This window comes from Bemisia tabaci, chromosome 1 (assembly GCF_918797505.1).
Source record: "Bemisia tabaci chromosome 1, PGI_BMITA_v3".
In the NCBI taxonomy this organism is placed as follows: domain Eukaryota; kingdom Metazoa; phylum Arthropoda; class Insecta; order Hemiptera; family Aleyrodidae; genus Bemisia; species Bemisia tabaci.
The window spans coordinates 57,047,288-57,067,294 of record NC_092793.1 but is presented as its reverse complement, the minus strand read 5'-3'; the positions used below and the strand labels follow the sequence as shown (position 1 = coordinate 57,067,294).

General features: G+C 37.7%; 1 protein-coding gene across 4 annotated transcripts in view; it reads right to left on the bottom strand.

Annotated features, from left to right (window-relative positions):
• Positions 1-3,557: 3,557 nt before the first annotated feature.
• Positions 3,558-20,007, bottom strand: part of LOC109043175 (neuroendocrine convertase 1) — a 31,212-nt gene continuing 14,762 nt past the window's right edge. For 3 of the 4 annotated variants that reach the window (XM_072304131.1, XM_072304140.1, XM_072304134.1), the window contains exons 5-14: positions 19,631-19,780; positions 19,061-19,223; positions 17,571-17,743; positions 15,652-15,861; positions 13,044-13,144; positions 12,320-12,544; positions 10,379-10,545; positions 8,686-8,819; positions 7,535-7,690; positions 4,467-4,701 (exon numbers count right to left, since the gene is read on the bottom strand). In XM_072304131.1, the coding sequence (XP_072160232.1) occupies positions 4,492-4,701; positions 7,535-7,690; positions 8,686-8,819; positions 10,379-10,545; positions 12,320-12,544; positions 13,044-13,144; positions 15,652-15,861; positions 17,571-17,743; positions 19,061-19,223; positions 19,631-19,780 (1,689 nt within the window). In that variant the 3' untranslated portion in view covers positions 4,467-4,491. Of the gene's footprint in view, positions 4,437-4,466; positions 4,702-7,534; positions 7,691-8,685; positions 8,820-10,378; positions 10,546-12,319; positions 12,545-13,043; positions 13,145-15,651; positions 15,862-17,570; positions 17,744-19,060; positions 19,224-19,630; positions 19,781-20,007 lie in introns of those variants that run through there. The other variant, XM_019060286.2, reaches the window with a different exon arrangement.

Sequence of the window (20,007 nt, the reverse complement as noted above, 5' to 3'; positions counted from 1 at the left end):
CTATTATCTTCGGCAATAGGGTCTTCTACCCCTTGGCAAGGTGAAAGGTATAAGGGTTTCCGAATTGACATGCAACTATCACTACCTTTTTCCGGTTTATGGAGCAAAATATCGATGTAGGTCTGAGGACCTATACCATGTTCAAAAATACATGAAATTGACATGTTCATGTCCTGCTTTAAAAAAACATGATTGTGTACAGCTAAAAGTCGTCTTTGCACGGTCAAAATGAAATAATTTAAATTGAAAAACTGGTCAGCATTCAAATTTTAGACAGTTTTAAGTACACGTGTTCTCTAGAAAACCTCATCAGAACTTTGTTCCTAGGCCCCGAATGCAACGCCAGAATAGACTTATTTTAACGACTGCGTTAGGTCAGGCACATAACTTCATTGCACCAGGGTGCATGGTAATTATTGCGTCCAAGTACTTACATGAGGTGTCACAAATTGATTTATGACTCATTCATGACATATTCGTGATGAACTGACACGATATATTTTCAGCGCAGACTTTGAACTCAAGATCATGTGTTACTCTTTTACATTGGTTCAATTATTGACCATCGATGCGTCGATTGGTTTATTATTGCCAGACTAACGTAGCCCTCAAATCAACCCTTATCCAGAATAGAGATATTGCGTCAACCTGACAACGACCACCTGTTGAATCAATGTCCAATGGTAAAGAAGGGCCAAATTTTGATTATGCGAGGAGAGTCTCACAATGACTTACATATTCTTCAATACAGTGGCGTGGCTTGCTTTGCGATGTATCGATTGATCTGTCATTTAAACCTACGGAAAAGGATTGATAAACATAGTGTTCGCAACGAACACCTTGATAATCGATTTCTTATCATAGCTTCAAATGGGAAAGTATTGAGAATCGATTATTCACGCCTGGCCACTGCCAATATAGGAGAGGGAACATAGAAAAAGGATGAGTCATAACCTGTTGTTTGCAATGAAAAAAATGAATAAAATATTAATAAATAAAAAAAAACAGACATTTCGTGCACAAGCCATACTGATACAGTAGAATTAATTTATAAATTCTCAGCATGTTAGCGATTCTAGTAAGCCTAGTCTGTTTAGTATTTTATTCAGTGAGAAATGTTAAATACATATAATTAAGTGATAAAAACACGTAATTGGGTCATAATTACACGGTAAATTTCCTTATTTTTGGCAAAATGCCATTGTACACGTGGTTTTTTTTTGTCGATGTGGAAACCTTGTTATGTTCAACTGGCCCATTTCCTTAACTGTGTTTCATATTTCATAATAAGGAAAATTGTCATTTTGAGTTTGCAATGATTGACCTGATCCACGAACGGTTTCGCCATCACAGATCAAGACGCGCTGACAGTTGAGATAACGACGTCTTTGTTCCGAGCCGTAGTAGAAGGCTAAGTTTTAAATTAGATTAGGCAAGATAGAGAATGACTAATTTTTTCTATTTATTTCCGACTTCCGGGTTGTGACTTAGTTTAAAAGTTTAAGGTGCAACGAGTTATTGTAGGGCTACAATGCGGACTGAAGCTGAAATGAAAACTTTTATTCGTTGCGTCTTTAGTTGCGACGAGTTCGTTTTTTCCCTTTTTTTATTTTATTTTTTTTTAAAAATTATTTTAAGTAAAAGAAATTATGAAAGAAGTCATTCTGACGTTTCAATTTCATGTAATTTTCCCCATTTACTGACAATGGAAAAACTCCCCCCCCCCCTCCCACCACAAAGTCCAGCATTTATTTCACCCAGTTATATGCTACTCACAATAATTATTGTAGTGGTTTCATTTCGCAACTTTTATTGTAACTAATATTTTGTTTTGAAAAATTTCAAATTTTAATTATTGCAACTCATTTTTTGATACGAACTCTCCAGTTAGAATATATATTGAAGAAATGTGAGGTAATAATCGAACAAAAGTAAGTATATGTAATTGGAATTTCTTTCATTCATCTTTTTGGTCGCAAACTGAAAAAAAAAAATAGTTTACTTTATTTTTAAATTTGAAATTTCAATGTTTAGGAATGCAGCCAATGACAATTTTTTCTTGGATAAAGGTGATCCCGCAGGTAAGCAGTTTAAACTTTTCAGCTGCAGAATCCTGTCGATTTCATGTAAGAAAGAGACCAGTTTACGTGAATGTAGGTCAAATTCAGTGCAGTTACTATAGGCGGGACCTAACTTTTCTAGATTTATAAAGACTTTTAAGTTTTTAGGCAATGAAGCTAAGTACTCATATTTTGGCATGATTACATGAAATCATCAGGAAGAAACCATCTCGTATGATAACGACCCGTGAAACTCTGGTTCATGGAGAAAAACTTTAACCGTTAACTTTCATACCTGCTTCTACACCAAAGTAAGTCTTGAGTAATTCATTGACAACTTCTTAATCAAATCTCTCCTCTGCTTTTTTTTGTTTTTGTTTTTGTTTTTGTTTTTTCTCTTGTATATTTGACTATAATAGAATTGAAGAAGTCGAAGCCAGAGAACTTTAATTGCATCGCAACGTTGCAAAGTCTCAACTATGAGCAGTTTGAAAACGAATTCTTTTTAATAAAGTAGAAGACTTAGAATAATTTTTGGTTGTTCTTAACCAAAAGTATATCGACGGCGTATCCGCAATTACATATCTCGTTTGCGGTAACTGAAAATCTCCGCCTCTATGTTATTTTTTTTAAAGGAGAACAAATTGAGATCATTCGTTGAAGTTTTAGCAGAATTTTCTTCGCACAGAGAAGAAAAATCACGGCAATTTTAAAGTATTGCCGCTGAGTAATTTTTCGTTTAAAAAATAAAGTATGACAGGAAGTCTGCAACGCCGCAAACCGAGTTATGTGATTGCCGACTTATACCGTCGATATAGAACTTTGCAACATTGCAATGCAATGAAGCATGAAGCCCCTCTGGATCTCACCTCTTCAATAATTGGCATCCTCATAGTTTTAGTCCTATATATTTTGAGCTTCATCATTGCCTCAACTTCTGAACAACACTTGAGTACATTGTATACATTTTGTTCCGAATCTGTGGCATAACGATTAGGCATGTCTTTTGCAAAATTTCGTAGATGCTTGGACGAGTGAATTGCAAATCCGAGTATTTGCAAGCTAGTAACTTATTGGCACACATAGCGACGAGCGACGGTAAAACTGCGAGACCACGTATCTTTGTTTACAACGTTGCAAACTTCCTGTCATACTTCATTTTTTAAAAGGAAAACTACTCAACGTGAATTCTTGAAAACTTACAAAGATTTTTTTTTCCCTGGGCGAAAAACCCCTGTAAAAACTACATATGCGGAATGCTATTGACTCGTTCTCCTTCAAAAAAATAAATTGGAAGCGGAAATGATTAAACAGCGCAAACGTCTGATACGTGGTCTATATTTCCCATCCTAGAAAAAAGGAATTCAACATTCAAATTTATATGAAGAGAGCCAAACGTCAAAAGTTATTTCCCGGAAAACTTCCGGAATGGGAGGAGAAAAAGGAGAGGTGTGGGAGAGGGGAGGAGGAGAGAGAGAAATCGTATCGATCATAGTGTGCATGGTAAGGAGTATAATATACGATATTCAATTATATTAATTAAATTAAAGTTTAATTTTCTAGAAGTTTTTTTTCTATATTGATGTATAAATGTTGTCATCAAAGATGACATTCTACCTCTTCTAACAGGGTCAGCAGTACACAACAACTCTCTTAATTTGTTGGATAACTATTTTGCGGGAGAAATTGTTTTGATCAAAAATTTTCAGAAAATTTCAGTCCCATTAAGCCACGGATCAAGAATGAAAGGCGTTTTATAGGTGACACAAGACTGGATTAAATATTGGATCTCCACCAGATTTACGAGCTTTCACAATTAATGGAATCCCTGTTTTTCTCTACATTGCGCCTGAAGAATTATTCAACTTTTTCACTACATATTGATAATTTTAATTCTCTGGCCCATACTTCATTGAGAATTTGCTCACCACAGAATCTAGTACATCGTTGGGGGCATGCAGCACATAGAACTTTATAAACACTGTATCAATGCTTGTATTAAATTTTGACACATCGGATCCGACGTATTCTAGCGGGAAATTACTCAATTAAAACGAAAAAATTTAATTACGAATTGCAAAACCAATAATGATTGTCGGACTGAAAGAAAAGAAAAAAGAACCAGTGTATGTTAAATTGATAATTGACAAGAGCCTCATTTAGTGCACGTTTCGAATGATCAATTACGAGTACAGCGTGTTATGAGGACAAAATGCTCTCCTTCCATCCGAAGAAATTATAATAAAAGTCTACAACAGAAAGTTCCGCTTGGCAAACAGTCGATTAGAGGGACGAGAATATACCAGCGAGACCAGAGAAAAAGTCCATAGCAGGTCTTACACTAGGTGATGGACCACGGTTCAGGGCATTGAAGATCTGTAGACAAAGAATTACAGACCCATCATATACACTGTGTTGGTTTTTATGATTATTATTCAAAACGCAAAAATTTCATACAGCTAGTTACAAGGGAATCAATCTTACTCTCTAGGTACTCGGCTATTGTCGGTGGTGATGTAGATCGCAGATCATTGGAATTACCGTCTTCAAGCTGAGCGTCAACTTCTTTTTCTGATAAGTTTGCAGTCTTCCTCTTCTTCTTTTTTCCCCATTTCTTCTTCGTCTTTTTCTTCTTCCGCTTCTTTCGTCCGAAGTTACAAAAAGAATCAATTATATTCGGACTTACATGTATGAGCTCCACCGTTTTGCAACATGTGTCATCGGTTGATATTTTGAAGTTTGGATCTCCTCACTATCGCATCATTTATGATCAATGGTGTGGCCCCATTTCACCACGTTTGCACCCATGGGTATAGGTAACTAGGGGGGTCCTGGGAAGAGGGGGGGGGGCGAACCCACCTCTCCTTCGAGTAGTTGTCGAAAGGTTTGTAGTGACTGACTCTAATGTAAACTAGAACCATTAAATTTTTACTTGTGAGTTAGGTATTTTTGGGAATTTTTGATACGGTCAAATATGTTCTGCTTGAAATTGTGATGAGAAGAAAACATTTTGTGGAGGTTTAATATTTCTCATCCCGTCCAGTTGTTCATTCCCATTGCAAAGATAGTGCTAAAAACATAACGATGGAGAAACACCAAAACGCTTATTTTGGCTCGCGACCCGCCAAAATTTCTTTCATTTTTTAATGGAAAACATTCACAGTCTCGTGTGTGCGCTCGCTGCAAATAGGTCGTGCTGCGAGCTGATTATTGAAATCGATGGACAAAGCGATAGACAAAGAAAGCACAGAGAAAATAGAGCAATTCTATTGGTTGCAGCGGACGGTTTCAATGGACGAAGGTGGTAAGTAATAGCAACCGACAAAAGACCACTCACTCAGTCTATAATTTTCCACTTTCGTCCATCAGAGCCACCCGTTTCAACCAATAGGATCGCTCAATACTCCTTATGTCTTCTCCGTCTGTAGCTTTGTCTATCAATTTCAAGAATCAGCCCGCAGCTCCGTGCGCATAAGCTAGGCGACGTTACTTCAGGTCATCCTTAGTTTTTCTTCCTAAGTTTACCCTTTACCATCCATCTTATTCCCTCCTCTCATCTTCACTTTTTGTTATTTTCCCATCCCTTGCACCTATCTTTCCCGACCTACATTGCTTCCTGGATCCAATATGACCTTCCATGTGTAGGTATAGAGCCGTAAACTAGAGTTATTTCAAGGTAAAGCAGACCCTTTGTGTCCCTTTACAAAACCATAACTTGCCTAAAGTTGGCTGTTAGTCATTCAACTTGAATACAACCTATAAAACCCTTTGAAGATGAAGAAGAGAAGAAGAAGAAGAAGAATAAGACTCAGAAGAATAAGAGGAAGAAGAGAAGAAGAGGAAAAGTAATAAGAAGAAGAATAACAAGAAGAATAAGACTCAAAAGAATGAGAGGAAGAATAAGAAGAAGAATAAGAGGAAGAATGAGAAGAAGAAAAGAAGAATAAGAAGAATAAAAGTAGGGCTAAGAATAAGAACAAGAGGAAAAAAATTAAGAATAAGATTAAGAAGAAGAAGGAGAAGAATTAGAGGAAGAATGAAAATATTCAACGTCATTTCTTGATAACCTCCATACATTTCGGTAGTAAGTAAAGAATATTTTGGGAAATTTCGGGTATAATATTGGTTTTTTTCTTTTTTGATAAAGTAAAATGCAACATCGAACACGACACATTTGTTGTTTTACAGTCGACAAAAAGGGTCTTTCATATGAGACCGTGGCCCCTGGCCGTCCTTTAAGAATTACCATCTAGGCTCTCAGAATCATCGCACAGCATGATTTATCTGCCTTATTTTGCGTACTAATTCAACTTAAAAGATGGATATGGTCTTTTTGATGAGTGTGCATTTTAGTTAATCGCCCTTTCTTTGTTTTTTAAGTTTGCGAGTTGTTTTTGAGCCTTTTTCTTTTAAACTAGAGGTTTTATCGGTTTTTTTTCAGTCTCATTCAAGTAAGGTCCCTTAAAACCACTCTCAGTGATTCCTGCGGTGATCGGTGCATTTAAGATTACAACACACCACGTATTATTCATAAAAACTCTGCATGATCTCTTGAGCATTACCAAATGAAGCCGGGATGGTTGACTAAATTTGGCAACATGACAGTAATGCAAGAACCCCAACTATTCTATGATTGGTCGTCTATCTATCTCCGTAGATTCCAATTACCACGTGATTGGTTGAAATAGGTCGAGCTGTCATATCAAATGTATTTTGTAGTTAACGAGCATTGACGTTTTGATAGCTTCGATCATATCTGTTGACACCATTATTAATTTGACTACGTAGATACTCCGATCCAGGTTATCATGAGGTTCATGTTTTCCTTCATGGAGCCTTCATGTGAACTCTGCAGCTATTGGTCCACATGGCCGAACTTAACTGGGTGACCAATCAGAGAGGCATTCAACTGATGGACAGATCTCGCCCCCTATGCGTTGAGATTAAATATGAGGAGAAAAATCATAATTTGCGCGATGAAATTTCACGGTTTCGTGACTAGCAGCGCATGATTCTTCAAAACCGAAATTGAAATTCTGAAGTTTTTTGTACCCATAATATTCATAGTGCTCATTGGTGCTCAACATTAAAAGAGAGAAAAAATATTTCACCGACCACTGGGTAAGACGATAGGATATAAGATACACTTCAAAAACACGAATAGCTGTGTTTCTGCTGTCGCAGTTTTCCTGTTATATATGTATGTCACTATTTTGAAAAAAAAGAAAAAACGTTGCATCTTTTCACGCTATGTTGGCTCATTTTTCTGAAAAAAAAAAGTAAAGTAGAAGAAGAGATTTTGAAATACCGCAATGGAAATGCGTGGTGTCTCACTTTAGACGTCGGTGTGTCACTCAAGATCCCGTTTAGGTAAAATAAATAGAGAAAATCAAATGAGAACTACGATGCAACTTAAAAGTGCCAAGAAAGCTGTTATCTAAAAGTTGCTTGCATATTGAGGAAAAATATCTTACCTTTGGGCCTCTTCTATTCGCCTCTCTAATTTTTTCGTCTAACGTTTGGAAGTTTTTATACGGTCGTCGGCCATCCTTGTAAATATGAGGCACTTCCCTCACTCCATGGAAGAAGAGAGTTAGTTCCGTAATCACTCCTGATGCTGCTATCCCAGACTAGAAGAGACATCACAGGTAGAGAAAAATTAATGTAAAAAATACTAATAGAACTGAAGATAAACCAAGGTTGGGTTCAATCGTAAATTATAACTAGCACCTAAAAATGGAGACTTGATAATAAAAAAAATTACTTTAGATTATCTTCTCTTGAGAGATAATTATATCGATGACTTTAGAGCGAAATCACGTATCTCCATCGCGGTGTTTCAAAAGTGCCGCTTCGTTTTTACTTTTTCTAAGAGAAACAAGCCATCTTTGTAGCTTTAAAACCTATACTGAATATTCTGTTGAGAGAGAGGAAAAGTCAAGGCAGTTTTTCAGAAATTACGTCAAATAGTTCTCCTACTAAGTAATAAAGTATAACAGGAAATCTGCAATGTCGTTAACAAAGAGATACATGGTTTCGCACACGTCGATATGCATGCAGAGAAGATACTTTTGCCGACTGTCACCATCGTTTACAACGCATCTACATGGTGTCCCTTGGGAAAGATCAATTTTTTGAGCTTATAACAATAACAAGAAATCTGATATTCCTTGCATTGCAAAAGTAGATGTTTTAATTATAAGTGGACCGCGTTAAACAGAAAGGAACCAAGCCACATCAGCAACTGCCAAATTTAATTGGCTAATCTAATTTTTTACATGAAAACAGTTGTGCGGACTTTCGTGCAAATTTCAGTGAATTTTCTCCATAGTACGAAGCAAATTCCTTAACATTTTCAAAGGGATCCGCACAAACGTTTTCTCGTAAAAAATTAAATTGCCCAGTTAAAATTGGCAATAGCAGATGTGGCTTGGTTCCTTTCTGTTAAACGCGGTTCAAGTAAGGGTAGTCATCGGCAGAGCAGGTCTCCTACGACCACGATGAATAAATATATCCATATCTTAGGCTCTAAAGATACAGCGTCGATCTGTTACTTCAAGTCTGAAAGAGGATCCGTTGGAAATATAAGCCAAAAGTCTGAACTATTCATGAAAATGTTATTTACCCTGTCAAACACTTCAATTGTCCAGTTTCCGTTTGCACTCTCACCCCATGTTTTCAGGGATGTAAATGTCCAGTATTTGAATCCTTTTTCTGAGTAATCTCTGGGCCGAGATTCTAACATATGAGCCTTGGTTCCTGTAACATACAAACATTAACATTCAAACGCGTGCATTGAATAAGTGCCAATTATTCAGCAATGAGGGGTAAACGAGCCTCTTAAGTCGAAATAGTAATTGAAAGTGTGAGAACGAAAACACACCAACTTGAAAAAATGAAGACACATACAAAACTGCACAGTAGGTGAAGAAGTAAGTCCAAGAGGAAAAGTTTTGGTGCCGAAAGACAAGTAATTGAAGGAAACTTTAAAGGTCCAAGTAGGAACAGATTTGTTGGTGTTAGGTGTGTTTTCGTTCTCGCTGATTCAATTTTCGTTGCCACTTATTTACCCATTCAAGAAATCCTCTTGCGTAATTTTACAAGAGGAATTTCTTCAATATTTTAAGTAGATCATTAACGCAGTATAGATTGTCAGTAGTTTAATTAAGTATCAAAAAGAAAATTTACAAAAAACTTCCAAAATAAATATGCAATTATTCTTTAGTAAATAAAACGGTACTTATATTTTTACATGAGACGCTCCAAAGAAATCTAGCTTCTTTGATTCTCATCCCTTCGACAGATTTGATTAAGTAAAATGGCGGCAAATATTGCAATTTTTTTAAATGTAGGTATAAAAAATTCGGATTTAGAAAAAAAAATTACAAACGAGAAAAGGCGACAAAATCTCTAATTTTCTGAGAGTATAGTAATTTCTACTTTTTTCGTCTTTCAGTGATACAAGAGGCAGCACCTTTAATTTGTCGAGTTAAGAGAGAAACCAAACACGCAATTTGGCGTGGAACGGCGCGACTTACCTAGAGAGAAATGATGACGAGGACTTGAGATGAAAAGGAGAAGCCCTCGGCGCGGCGATCGGCATGTAACACATATTAGCGCCTACAAGACTGCATGAATACTTCACGCATTGCATCTAACACGGTGCGGTCATTTCGGACAGCGTGAAACGGATAGCGCCTACAAGAATGCATGAATACCTCACGCATTGTGGCAAACAGTGCGATCAGCGGGAGACGCATAGCGCCTACAAGACTGCGTGAATACTTCACGCATTGCGTCAAACACAGTGCGGTCTGCGAGGCGCGGCGGCGGAAGTTAAAATCATTAATCCACATTTATGTTTGTTCTTTCATAATTTTTTCGTTCATTTCTTATGATGGGAGGCCTTGTCCACACAGAACTAGGTTTACGAAACTTAACTTTCGCGCAAAGTTCCGTGAACTTTTGCTAGTAGTGTTGACAGGGCTTTGCCAAAAAATGTGTTCAACACCAGTAAACGCGTCTAATGCACCCCTCCCCCGCTGGCACGTTCATTTGATGGTTTTCATTGATGTTTCAAAACGAATAAGAAGGGGGCGGCAAAATACTAGCGGCCCATGGGCGGCAAGTAGGTAAATCCGGCCCTGAACGCAGCGTTTATTATTTTCTAAAAGCTTAGTTTTGCGGAGATGGGTCATTCTGGAATCGACCGATCAGTTTAATTCGTCGAGTAAAGAATGGGATTACAGTGCAAATAAGTAAATATATTCACCTATATTCACTTATATTCTATAAGTACATATAGTAGTTATATTTACCGGCAGGAGACTCCAGTGTAATCTCCAATCCTCCGCGCCTTGAGTACTTGATGTAGGTCTCCAGTTGCACATGCTCCAAATAATTAATTTCACTGGCTGTTCCTTTGCACGCATCCGTCTTCACGGTCAATTTCATCGGTTCGTCTGGACTGATTCTTTGGTGCCCGCTAATTGAAAGAGGTAAAAAACAACGGGTTGGAAAACAATAATGAGCAAACCGCGGGCTGATTGTTGAAATTGATAGACAAAGCGATAGACAGAAAGACATAATAAGTATGAAGCGATCCTATTGGTTGAAACGGGTAGTTTTCATAAACTAAGGGGGAAATGATGGCCTAACCATACGGTCTCCTGTCGGTTGTCGTTAGTTAGTCTATTACTAACCTCCTTTGTCCATTTCAAGCACTCGCTCCCATCGATAGGATCACCCCATTTTCCTTCTGTCGTTTATGTCTATCGCTCTGTCTATCAATTTCAATAATCAGCCCACTAGGATTTCCTAAAGGATATCTATGAATAAAGTCGGATAATATACGTACATCCATTGCATCATACAGTTTGATCGCTCGTTTTATTTTTCGGCATTTATTGACAGTAACCGATGATGAGTCACGATAAATGGACTACATTTTGCAGAAAAGCACTAATATTCTTGACTCATTCATAGTCCGTGAATTTTATACTCATTCATGTCTAAAATAAGCCTGAAGTAGTATTTTCTTATTGCGAAATCAAGACAAATAATACTATATGAATATTTTCCTGAAATATGTGACTGTCCATGGAGAAAGAACCTTATGTCCATCTCTAAACTAATTAACACATCAACTGGTCATTTTCACATGATATTAGAGAACACCATTAGAGGGACAAAGAAAATCACGCAAAATTATGAGAACTGAGGGTGATACCTGGAAGTTTAAAAGAGTAAGATATGATTGGAAATATGCAACGCCGAACATCGGGATACATGTTCCTCCTATTTTCGTCATAAAGCACCCTCAAATTTTGGGGCTACTGATTATTTGTGCGCATGTGTGAGGCCTATGCATTTTTTGCTTCTCAGCTTAAAACCTCCTTTCGATCGTCGAATACAATTTTCGGGACCTTCTCAACTATCTAGATATGCAAAACATTGTTTTTCATCTTGCTAAAGGTAAGTGATAATTGAACTAAATCACGCAATGAGGTATTCCAGGCTCATCCATGAGAGCACACCTATTCTCATGGAAAAGCCGATAGCACTCGCATTGTTTTTAAAATGAACAAAAATAGGTAGTTTCTGTTTGTGTTGTCCAATTGAATTATGAGGAGAAGAATAACAAGATATTTAAAGCAAAATAACTGCAGAAACAACTGCGTGCTTTTATTTTCCTCATTATATTAACTGCTAACTGAAACATGTTTAATTTCAATTGAATTATATTTTGCAATTAGAAATTACTATTTCTAGCTCCTATTAAGTAAAACGTACGTGCCATAGGTTTCCCTATGTAGGTAGATGCTTCACCTAATTGACGAAAGCCAGCCCTGCCATGCTATGTAAGAACGCCGGAAAAGCCACTAGGCGTTGCCAAAATTCTTTTAACAAACACGAATTTTCAGGAAAATTTGTGAATATTTCTTCTCTGATTTTTCAAAGGATTTTGATCGAAATTTGATCTGAAAATTCTAAATATTTCAAGGAAAAATATTCATAACTTTCCTCAGAAATACATATTTTCAAAGAAGAAATTTGGCAACATTTGAATGCTTATACGGCGTTTTAACTTAGCACGGCAGAGTCGTAGTAGTCCTTTATTGTAAAATGCAGTCCCATTGATCTTCGAGTGTAAATATCTTACTTTAAGAATGAAAAATAGTTGATAACATAGGATTTTCCTTGTGATAAAAAACACTGCATTATAACTGAGGGATAAAATGAGAAAAAAAAAGCTTTACCCGTAGCCCATCCTAATCGGAACGACGCAAACCGACTTGGGTGGCACGTTAACCCACGTTTTGGCGGCAGTGACGAAGTTGTAACCATCTGCCAGGCCAAATCCAAAGTCAGGGCTGTAGTAAAAGCCGGCTGCATTCAGGTACCAACCATGGTTCTCTGCCAGAGGGTAAACAGCTGACGTCCAGGCAAACAGGTACTGAACGTCTCTCCACGTCAGATTCGGACTGGTGGAATGAAAACGAAACATGTTGAATTCTCAGACCAAAGATGAAGAACAATCAGGAGATCGTTTTTAGAATTTCTTACTTTAGTAATATGCATTCAGTATTTACGCCAAAAAAGTTTGAAAACAAAATTAGTTTGTGCAAACTTTTTAAAGTTCAAAATTCGTGTGTGTTGGTGCAAAGTACCGAGTGAAACAATGAAACATTTACAAGACTGAGAATGTAAGAAAGCAAAATTAAATACTGTGTAAGTTCATAACCTTGCCTGCAAACATTAACTAAAAAAAAGTAATAAAAATTTACACAACGTGCAATACGTGCATGGTGAAGTGGTTGCGTGTACGTAACAAAAATAAAATATCCGAAAAGTATCTTGATTTGTGAGTTTCAACAGTTTTTAGGGCGTTTCCGATTCGAAATTTACGAATTTGGTATTTTTTCCCCTCTAATACCAAAAGTTTTCTCACAGAGTAGAGTAAGGAAAGGATGGTGCACGTACTTAATTTCCAGGGCAAGAGCAATTACGCCGGCAATGAGTGGTGCTGCCGCAGAGGTGCCCGTATGGGAGACGGTGCATCCTCCATGAATGTCCGTTGTGGCCTAGAAAAGAGCAGACAATTTTTTACAAGGCTTGAAAAAATTAATTAAAAAGAGAAATATCTAAACGTGTCCAACTTGCGTGAGACACGTACAAAATTTTTTGCGTCATTAGAATATTGCTGACATAGAATCAAGAGATACCTGCATGATCTCACTTAGGCAATCGCAATCACAAAAATATGTCAACCGCTGATTGTACCGTCATTGAGTAGACATACGTATATAGAAAGTGATAGAAACTACCCGCCGTCACGCTACACTTATACATATTTTCCTATCGTGACGAGGAAAAAAAACTTCGGTTAACCGAAACTCGGTTCATATGACACATCAACGTTATTGTTCCAAGTAACTGTAGAACTCTGTCATAGTAACCGAACTTCAATTCAGGTAATCCATGTGCACGACAGAGAACAGAAGTCTTAGTATAACTTACGAACCGAACTGAACAGAAATTCTGTTCCCATGACAGATTCGGAAGAGCCTCGATTACCTAGACTGCTAATTTTAGTATTTCATGGTGTACTTTTCTCCAATTAATAAAAGTAATGAAATTACCACTTCTTGCTATCACAGTGGCAATTTTGGCAAGTTGGCAACATTGGGTCTCCTTCGTTTGAATCGATTAAAAATATGGGTTCAAAGTGAAGAAACCTGCCTTTCGTAGAGTCTCTTATCAACCATACAAAACTGTCATTGTGCTACCAACACAGTAAGATACTATTCCGACTCGAAGGAGCGGTTTTTGCCTATACATCAAAATGAAGGCGGTCGCTGCGCTTTTGCTACGGAATTTGGTTGCAGATGAATAACCAAGCGTGATCCTTCTCCATTATTTGAACGCCTCGAAACACCTGTATCACTGAGTCATCTGCGTGACTCGCTCTCTCCAGAGATCTAGAGACTTATAGTGTACACGTGATTCGAGGCACCGTTATACATCATAGAAGGAACCTCCGCAAAATGTAGATTTCAGCGGTAAAATTTTTGATATGTTGTGGTCGTATGTAATTTCTTTTGCACTACTTCCCCCCTCCCCCGCTTACAAGAGAAACAGACATAGTACGTTGAAAATTTCGTATTTAGAAAATCGTAGGCTCAGACTTCGTGTCCGTATATAGTGTCCAACCAAGCCAACGAGAGTTAGAGCAAATAAATAAATCGGTGAACTCAAAAATATCTCAACTGCACATAAATGCGGATGATGGCACAGCTTGCACTCCCAAAAATGTCCTGTATTAGACGACTTGGACGAAAATCCCGGTACAATTTTGGGAGCAGCAAGCCGGTGTTGAACGCGCTTCCGACAAGTGGTCATGCGCTAAAGGTACCTAAGTAGCGATCGTCAATAATTTGCAAGATGCTAGTGAATGATGGTTACACAGGAAATTTTCAAGTGAATAAAAGTCAAGAAAGTTCAAATGTTTTTGCCGTGAATCAAAATACACACTCTTCCTATCTTCCAGCGCCTAAATTATTGTTGAAATGTGATCGAATGATCTTGATCGAAAATATCATTCGAGCAATAATGAGGTTTTATCTATCAAGGCCATTTAATATAGGCAAATCCAATCTACCAGCAATCCAATCTACCCATAGCAGTCGTTGGTTCACTCAAGTGCGCATGCAGTGAAATTAGTGTCCTAAGTTGGGTTCGGATCGCATAGGCAACTAAACTAACCGCGTGGCGAAGCGAAGAGTATCAAGGCAATATGAAGGCGCTCCAATCTGAGCTCGTGCTTTTGAGGTTCCTTAACCTTACCAACAAGACGTTCATTGAGCCGTCACGAATGGTTGCTATATGCTGACATTTTTCAAAAGCTGGTGGCAAATCAGCACCGATTCCTAATTGCCTGTGACATTTACATTACATCCCCGTGTTGCTTTGAAGCTGATTATGGAAAATCCATTAATTCAATTATTCCATTTACTATTGATTCGATTATTATTCAATCGATTTAACATGTTTCCGGTGTACAGCCTAATATTCGTCAGAGGCTTTGTAACGGAACACTGACCTCTCAAAAATTCTATCTGTAATAATGGAATTACTCATGAGAATTCTGGCTTCCTTTTTAAAAATTAATGGCAGACACACGTTTCGCCCCCCCCCCCCCCATATGGGGCTTCTTCAGTGCCGTGACTAACGCTAATACACTAAAAACACTGAAAAGTCCATCGATTGTTCTCACGGAATGGGGCATATTTCAAAAGTTCGTATCACATTTTTGAAAGAAACAATTAGGATAAATAATGTTAAATAATAAATGTTAGTGCGGTGCGAGCTCGCAAATCGGTCGATTTTCCAATTTTGCTAGGACAATCGATGAATTTTTTTGTGTTTTTAGTATTTTAGCATTTAGTTTCGGCACTGAAGAAGTCCCATATGGGGGGGGGGGGGATGCTCGTCTGACATGAAATTTCAAAAAGGAAGCCAGAATGCTCGTGAGTAATTGCATTATTATTATAATACTGGCGAGTTCAACGTTTATTCTGTCTGTACTTACGACGTTCTGTCCGACTCCTCCACCAGAGTACGAGGTGACCATAACCGCGGCGCACCTCTCGGAGTAATGGGTCACGTGTCCATGGTAATCGCAACTGGCCACAGCGATAGTGTAGATGTTGACCACGTAACCATCGCACGCACAGTTGTCCCCGACTTCCTTTCCGTTACCAGCTGCGAATACGTAGATTACGCCCTTTCCTTGCCGACCCTGCCATCATAGAATATAAGTTTGGGTAAATAGATCTTATGTTTGTATAATAACATCGCAAATAATATTAGGCATTACCTTGGAGTGGACTACATCCTTACTTACTCCTTTTTAGATACTCGGAGCCTCCCTGGAAAATTTTAACTGCAATGCTGCCGTGCTAAGGAAGAACACCGTATGACCATTCGAGAGTTGCCAAATTTCCTTCGATTAAATGTTTACTTTTACGGAAAATTATGAATATTTTTCCTCGAAATTTTCTGGAAATTTCGAACAATGTACGAACAAAATTCTCTTGAAAGAAATATATTCATAGGTTTACCAGGGAATTCTTGTTTTATCATAGGAAATTTGGCATCACCTGGAGGTTTATACGGTGTTTTTCCTTGGCACGGCAAAATGGCTTCTCCTACACAAAACTAATGATGTACCGATTTCAAATGAGCCTCTATAGTAACTTTACGATATGCAGCTTTGCTGAAGAGATCCAACTGCATAAATAACCTTTTAACTACGACAAGGAAATAAGTTAAAACCTGGAATTTACAATAAATGTTGTTCTTACAATGCTCCTGCCGTTGGTCTCGCAACGGCTCTCTTCTCTCCGTGCGATTCAACAGAACTATTTAAACGAGGGAATCCATTGTATAGATGGGCTTTTCTCGACCATTTTACTGGCACTGCAGGACCCTCTACGACAACCGAATATGTTATAAAAAGTCTTACTGTGTGGTTTCACGATAACTGTAGTAGTTTTGTCGCCGTAACAGACAACACATTTTTCGGACATATTTTTAGTAGTAATGATAATTACTCGAATATTTTTGCATTAATCTACACAGGGTTACGTGTTGCAACGCTTTTCAAAGATAATCGCTCTACTTTTCAATTTTAATATATAAATGAACGAAAATGTGCTGTCCGGTACGCTGACTGTTTACCGTATAATAGACAGCACATTTTCGGAATTTACATCATTTTAATTGAGAAGTAGAGCAATAAATCATCAGGAAGCTCTATAATACGTAACTCTGTGTAGATTAATGCAAAAAAGTTCGAGTGATTATCATTTCTACTAAATAAAAATATGACCGAAAAGTGGGTTGTCTGTTACGATGACAAAACTATTCCAGTTATCGTGAAACCACCCTACTACACGTGGATTTCATCGAAAATTGACTTTCGAAGTTTAAATAGGTTCAATTAGATGACATCAAACCCAACACCGTGGTGCATGCAATATACCTACCGCACTGTAGGTCGGTTCAGAGCACTGTATCCGAAGGTGGCCTTGCCCTTTATTCAACAAACATCATCACGGGTAGCACTTACGTAGTTTCCAGAAACGTAACCTAAATTATTTCCATTGTTGCCAGTCAGTGCTAAAATTGGTATTTCCCCCATTAAAATCCTTAAAATTATCCACATTTTATCGCCCAATCTGGCAACCTTGTTTAATTTTTATAACGGGAACGCTAGTGCTTTGATTCGGGGTGAAGTCGAGCTACGATTTCCAGTAAATATAAGTTAAGAAATTCCTACAGAGAAGGTGTGTTCTTTTTTAATTTTTCGATGTGAAAAGACTAGTTTTGCATGGTGATCGCATCCGTGTAAACGGGTGGTTTTAGCAAGGAGATTTTATTGAAGAAAAATGAAAAATTGAGTCGCATTCTTGCATGAAAAAGCAAATTGCAAAAATTTCCACTCACTTTAGTGATACCATTAATGAAGGCCTCTCTCGTTAGACGGCCTAATTGATCGCAAGTCTTGCCGTCGTCTGATGGTCCCCATGAATTGCTGAAAATGTCCACCTTGTGCAGGGCGTGTTGAAGAGCCACCCCCGTGACTTTGTCCGTTGTCGGTCCATCTAACATTCTAATACCTACACATAAGGATCGTCTCTGAACAATGATTCTGCAAATTAGGACCAAACAGTCGAGCGGTCATAATTCGGGTTTTAGATGAATAATCTTCTGTTAATTCTCAAATTCAAGTATTCAAAATTTATTTTAGCTTACTTACGAGCGTTTATGTTAGTTACGCGGAATTGCGGTGTTTCTCTGCATGTAAAAGAGTCCTATCCAAAAACTTGGCCCTCTGTAGTTTATAGCACTCTCTAACCTCAAACATCAGTCGAAATGTGATGGAAATAGAATAAGAGAAGATAATAAAATTTTAATAGAATTATAATAGAAAGTACCAATTAGTGGCTATTGCATTTTTATCTTTCCTTTTTTTTTTGAAGGAAAAAACCTGAAATGTAAAGAAGAAAAAGTACACCTAACTGTATTCCTTACAGAACTTAGAATACCGTAATCGAAAATAGAAACTGTTGTGGTGCGAATATTACCTCCATTCAGAGGCAGATCCAGGATTTCCTCAATTTAAACTTATGCTAACTAATCGATTACTGTCGGAGCACCTGGCTCATCCAAAAATCGATACATTTCTATATGTTTAAATGAAGAAAAGACAATGTTGCCAATTTTCTGGATCCGCCGATGCCTCCGTTTCATTCTTTCCCAAAGTTTAGTTTCACACTTTCGATCGGTTCTTACTTTCTTTTTTTTCTTTTTTTTTTTTTTTTTTTTTTTTTTTCCTCCTAGAAAGGTACAGAATGATACTGTATCTCACGCACCAGTATAATAAGCCTACACTATAAGTAGCGTAAGACTCAAATTTAAGAAAGCAATTTCGCACCCTGACTCATGCAAGTTCAATAAAGCTATTTGAGTTGCATGATTCATCGCAGGTTTGATCGAGTTTGTCGTGGTGGATTCTTTTATCTTTTGAGTGCGTGGTGTTGGTTTTTTTTCTTTTTTTGACTGAGTGAAACGCTACAGCTCGAACCTGAAATCGTGATGAGCATGCATCACTGCATTCTGAGAAGCCTACATGCTGTCAAAACGCAACCAAATTATGAAAAATCCTGCAGTATTTGCATCTAAATCTGACAACCATGGAGATCATGTGCACCGGGGCTAATCTTCACATTCGTAATAATGGTTGTTTTTGTCGGTGAACTATACTACACGGAAAATTTGCACTTTTTGGCTCACGCTATTTTTGCGACACAGAAACGAGCAACGAAATGAAATGTTTACAAAATGCACTTTCATTAGAAATCAGTTTTCCGAGAAAACTGCATAACCACGGTCACGTTGTTATCCTCTTGATTTTTCAAAATTTGCCAACTTACCACCAAATTTGGCACGGAATGCGACTCCAACCCCGCACAAATCGTTGTTGGCGGTCATGACGATCTCCCCAACGCAACGCGTTCCATGATAATTCGGACGGGACCAGTGCTTTGGCGTGGGGTCTCTCGTATTTCCATTCAGGTCTATACTCAACTCCGGATCCTTAAAAATCACACAACGAAAGGCAAGTATTTACCAATGGCAACTATACTGCTCAGGAAAAACACCGTATGAGCATCCGAGAGTTGCCAAATTTCCTTTGATAAAATGTTTATTTTTGAGGAAAGTTTATTTTTCAGTTTGGTGAATTCAATCAATGGGTTGTTTATAAGAAAATTTCAAACCCTTCCAATATATCATAAATGGATCGAATCAGTCTCAATCCAATTTGATTTTTTTAAAGATTTTCAAAATATTATTCAATATTATTTGAATACCATTGTAAGTCTGCAAATAGACTTTTTATCTATACTGATATATTAAAAAAAGATTAAGTGCAAGAAGTAATGAGCATACTGCTTCTTCTAAAAAGGATGAATGAAATGGCTTTGGCTGATAGCTCAACTTACGTGGTTTGGTGCCAAATCAGGATGTCCTATCTCCACACCGTCATCAGGAACGATGACATTCACACCGAGCCCAGTAACCCTATGCAGGTAGTAAACTGGTACCACATTTAAATCCGTGATTGGTTGCTCGGAATCGGATCGGTAGTCATGCTGGAAAAGTCAGAAAATAATTAAAAAATTACGTGCACTTATAAAGATGTACTTTTTAGAATTACATGTCTCTCTGCCCGTCTAAAAAGAGACACAAATAATAATAAAGTAGAATTGACGGAGAATATGAAAGGTGTCAGGTTCACATTTTGACGCTCAATTTAAGGGGGAAAATGCATGTATGACAATCTTTAGAGCCCAAGTACCTTCTGTACAAAATATAGACC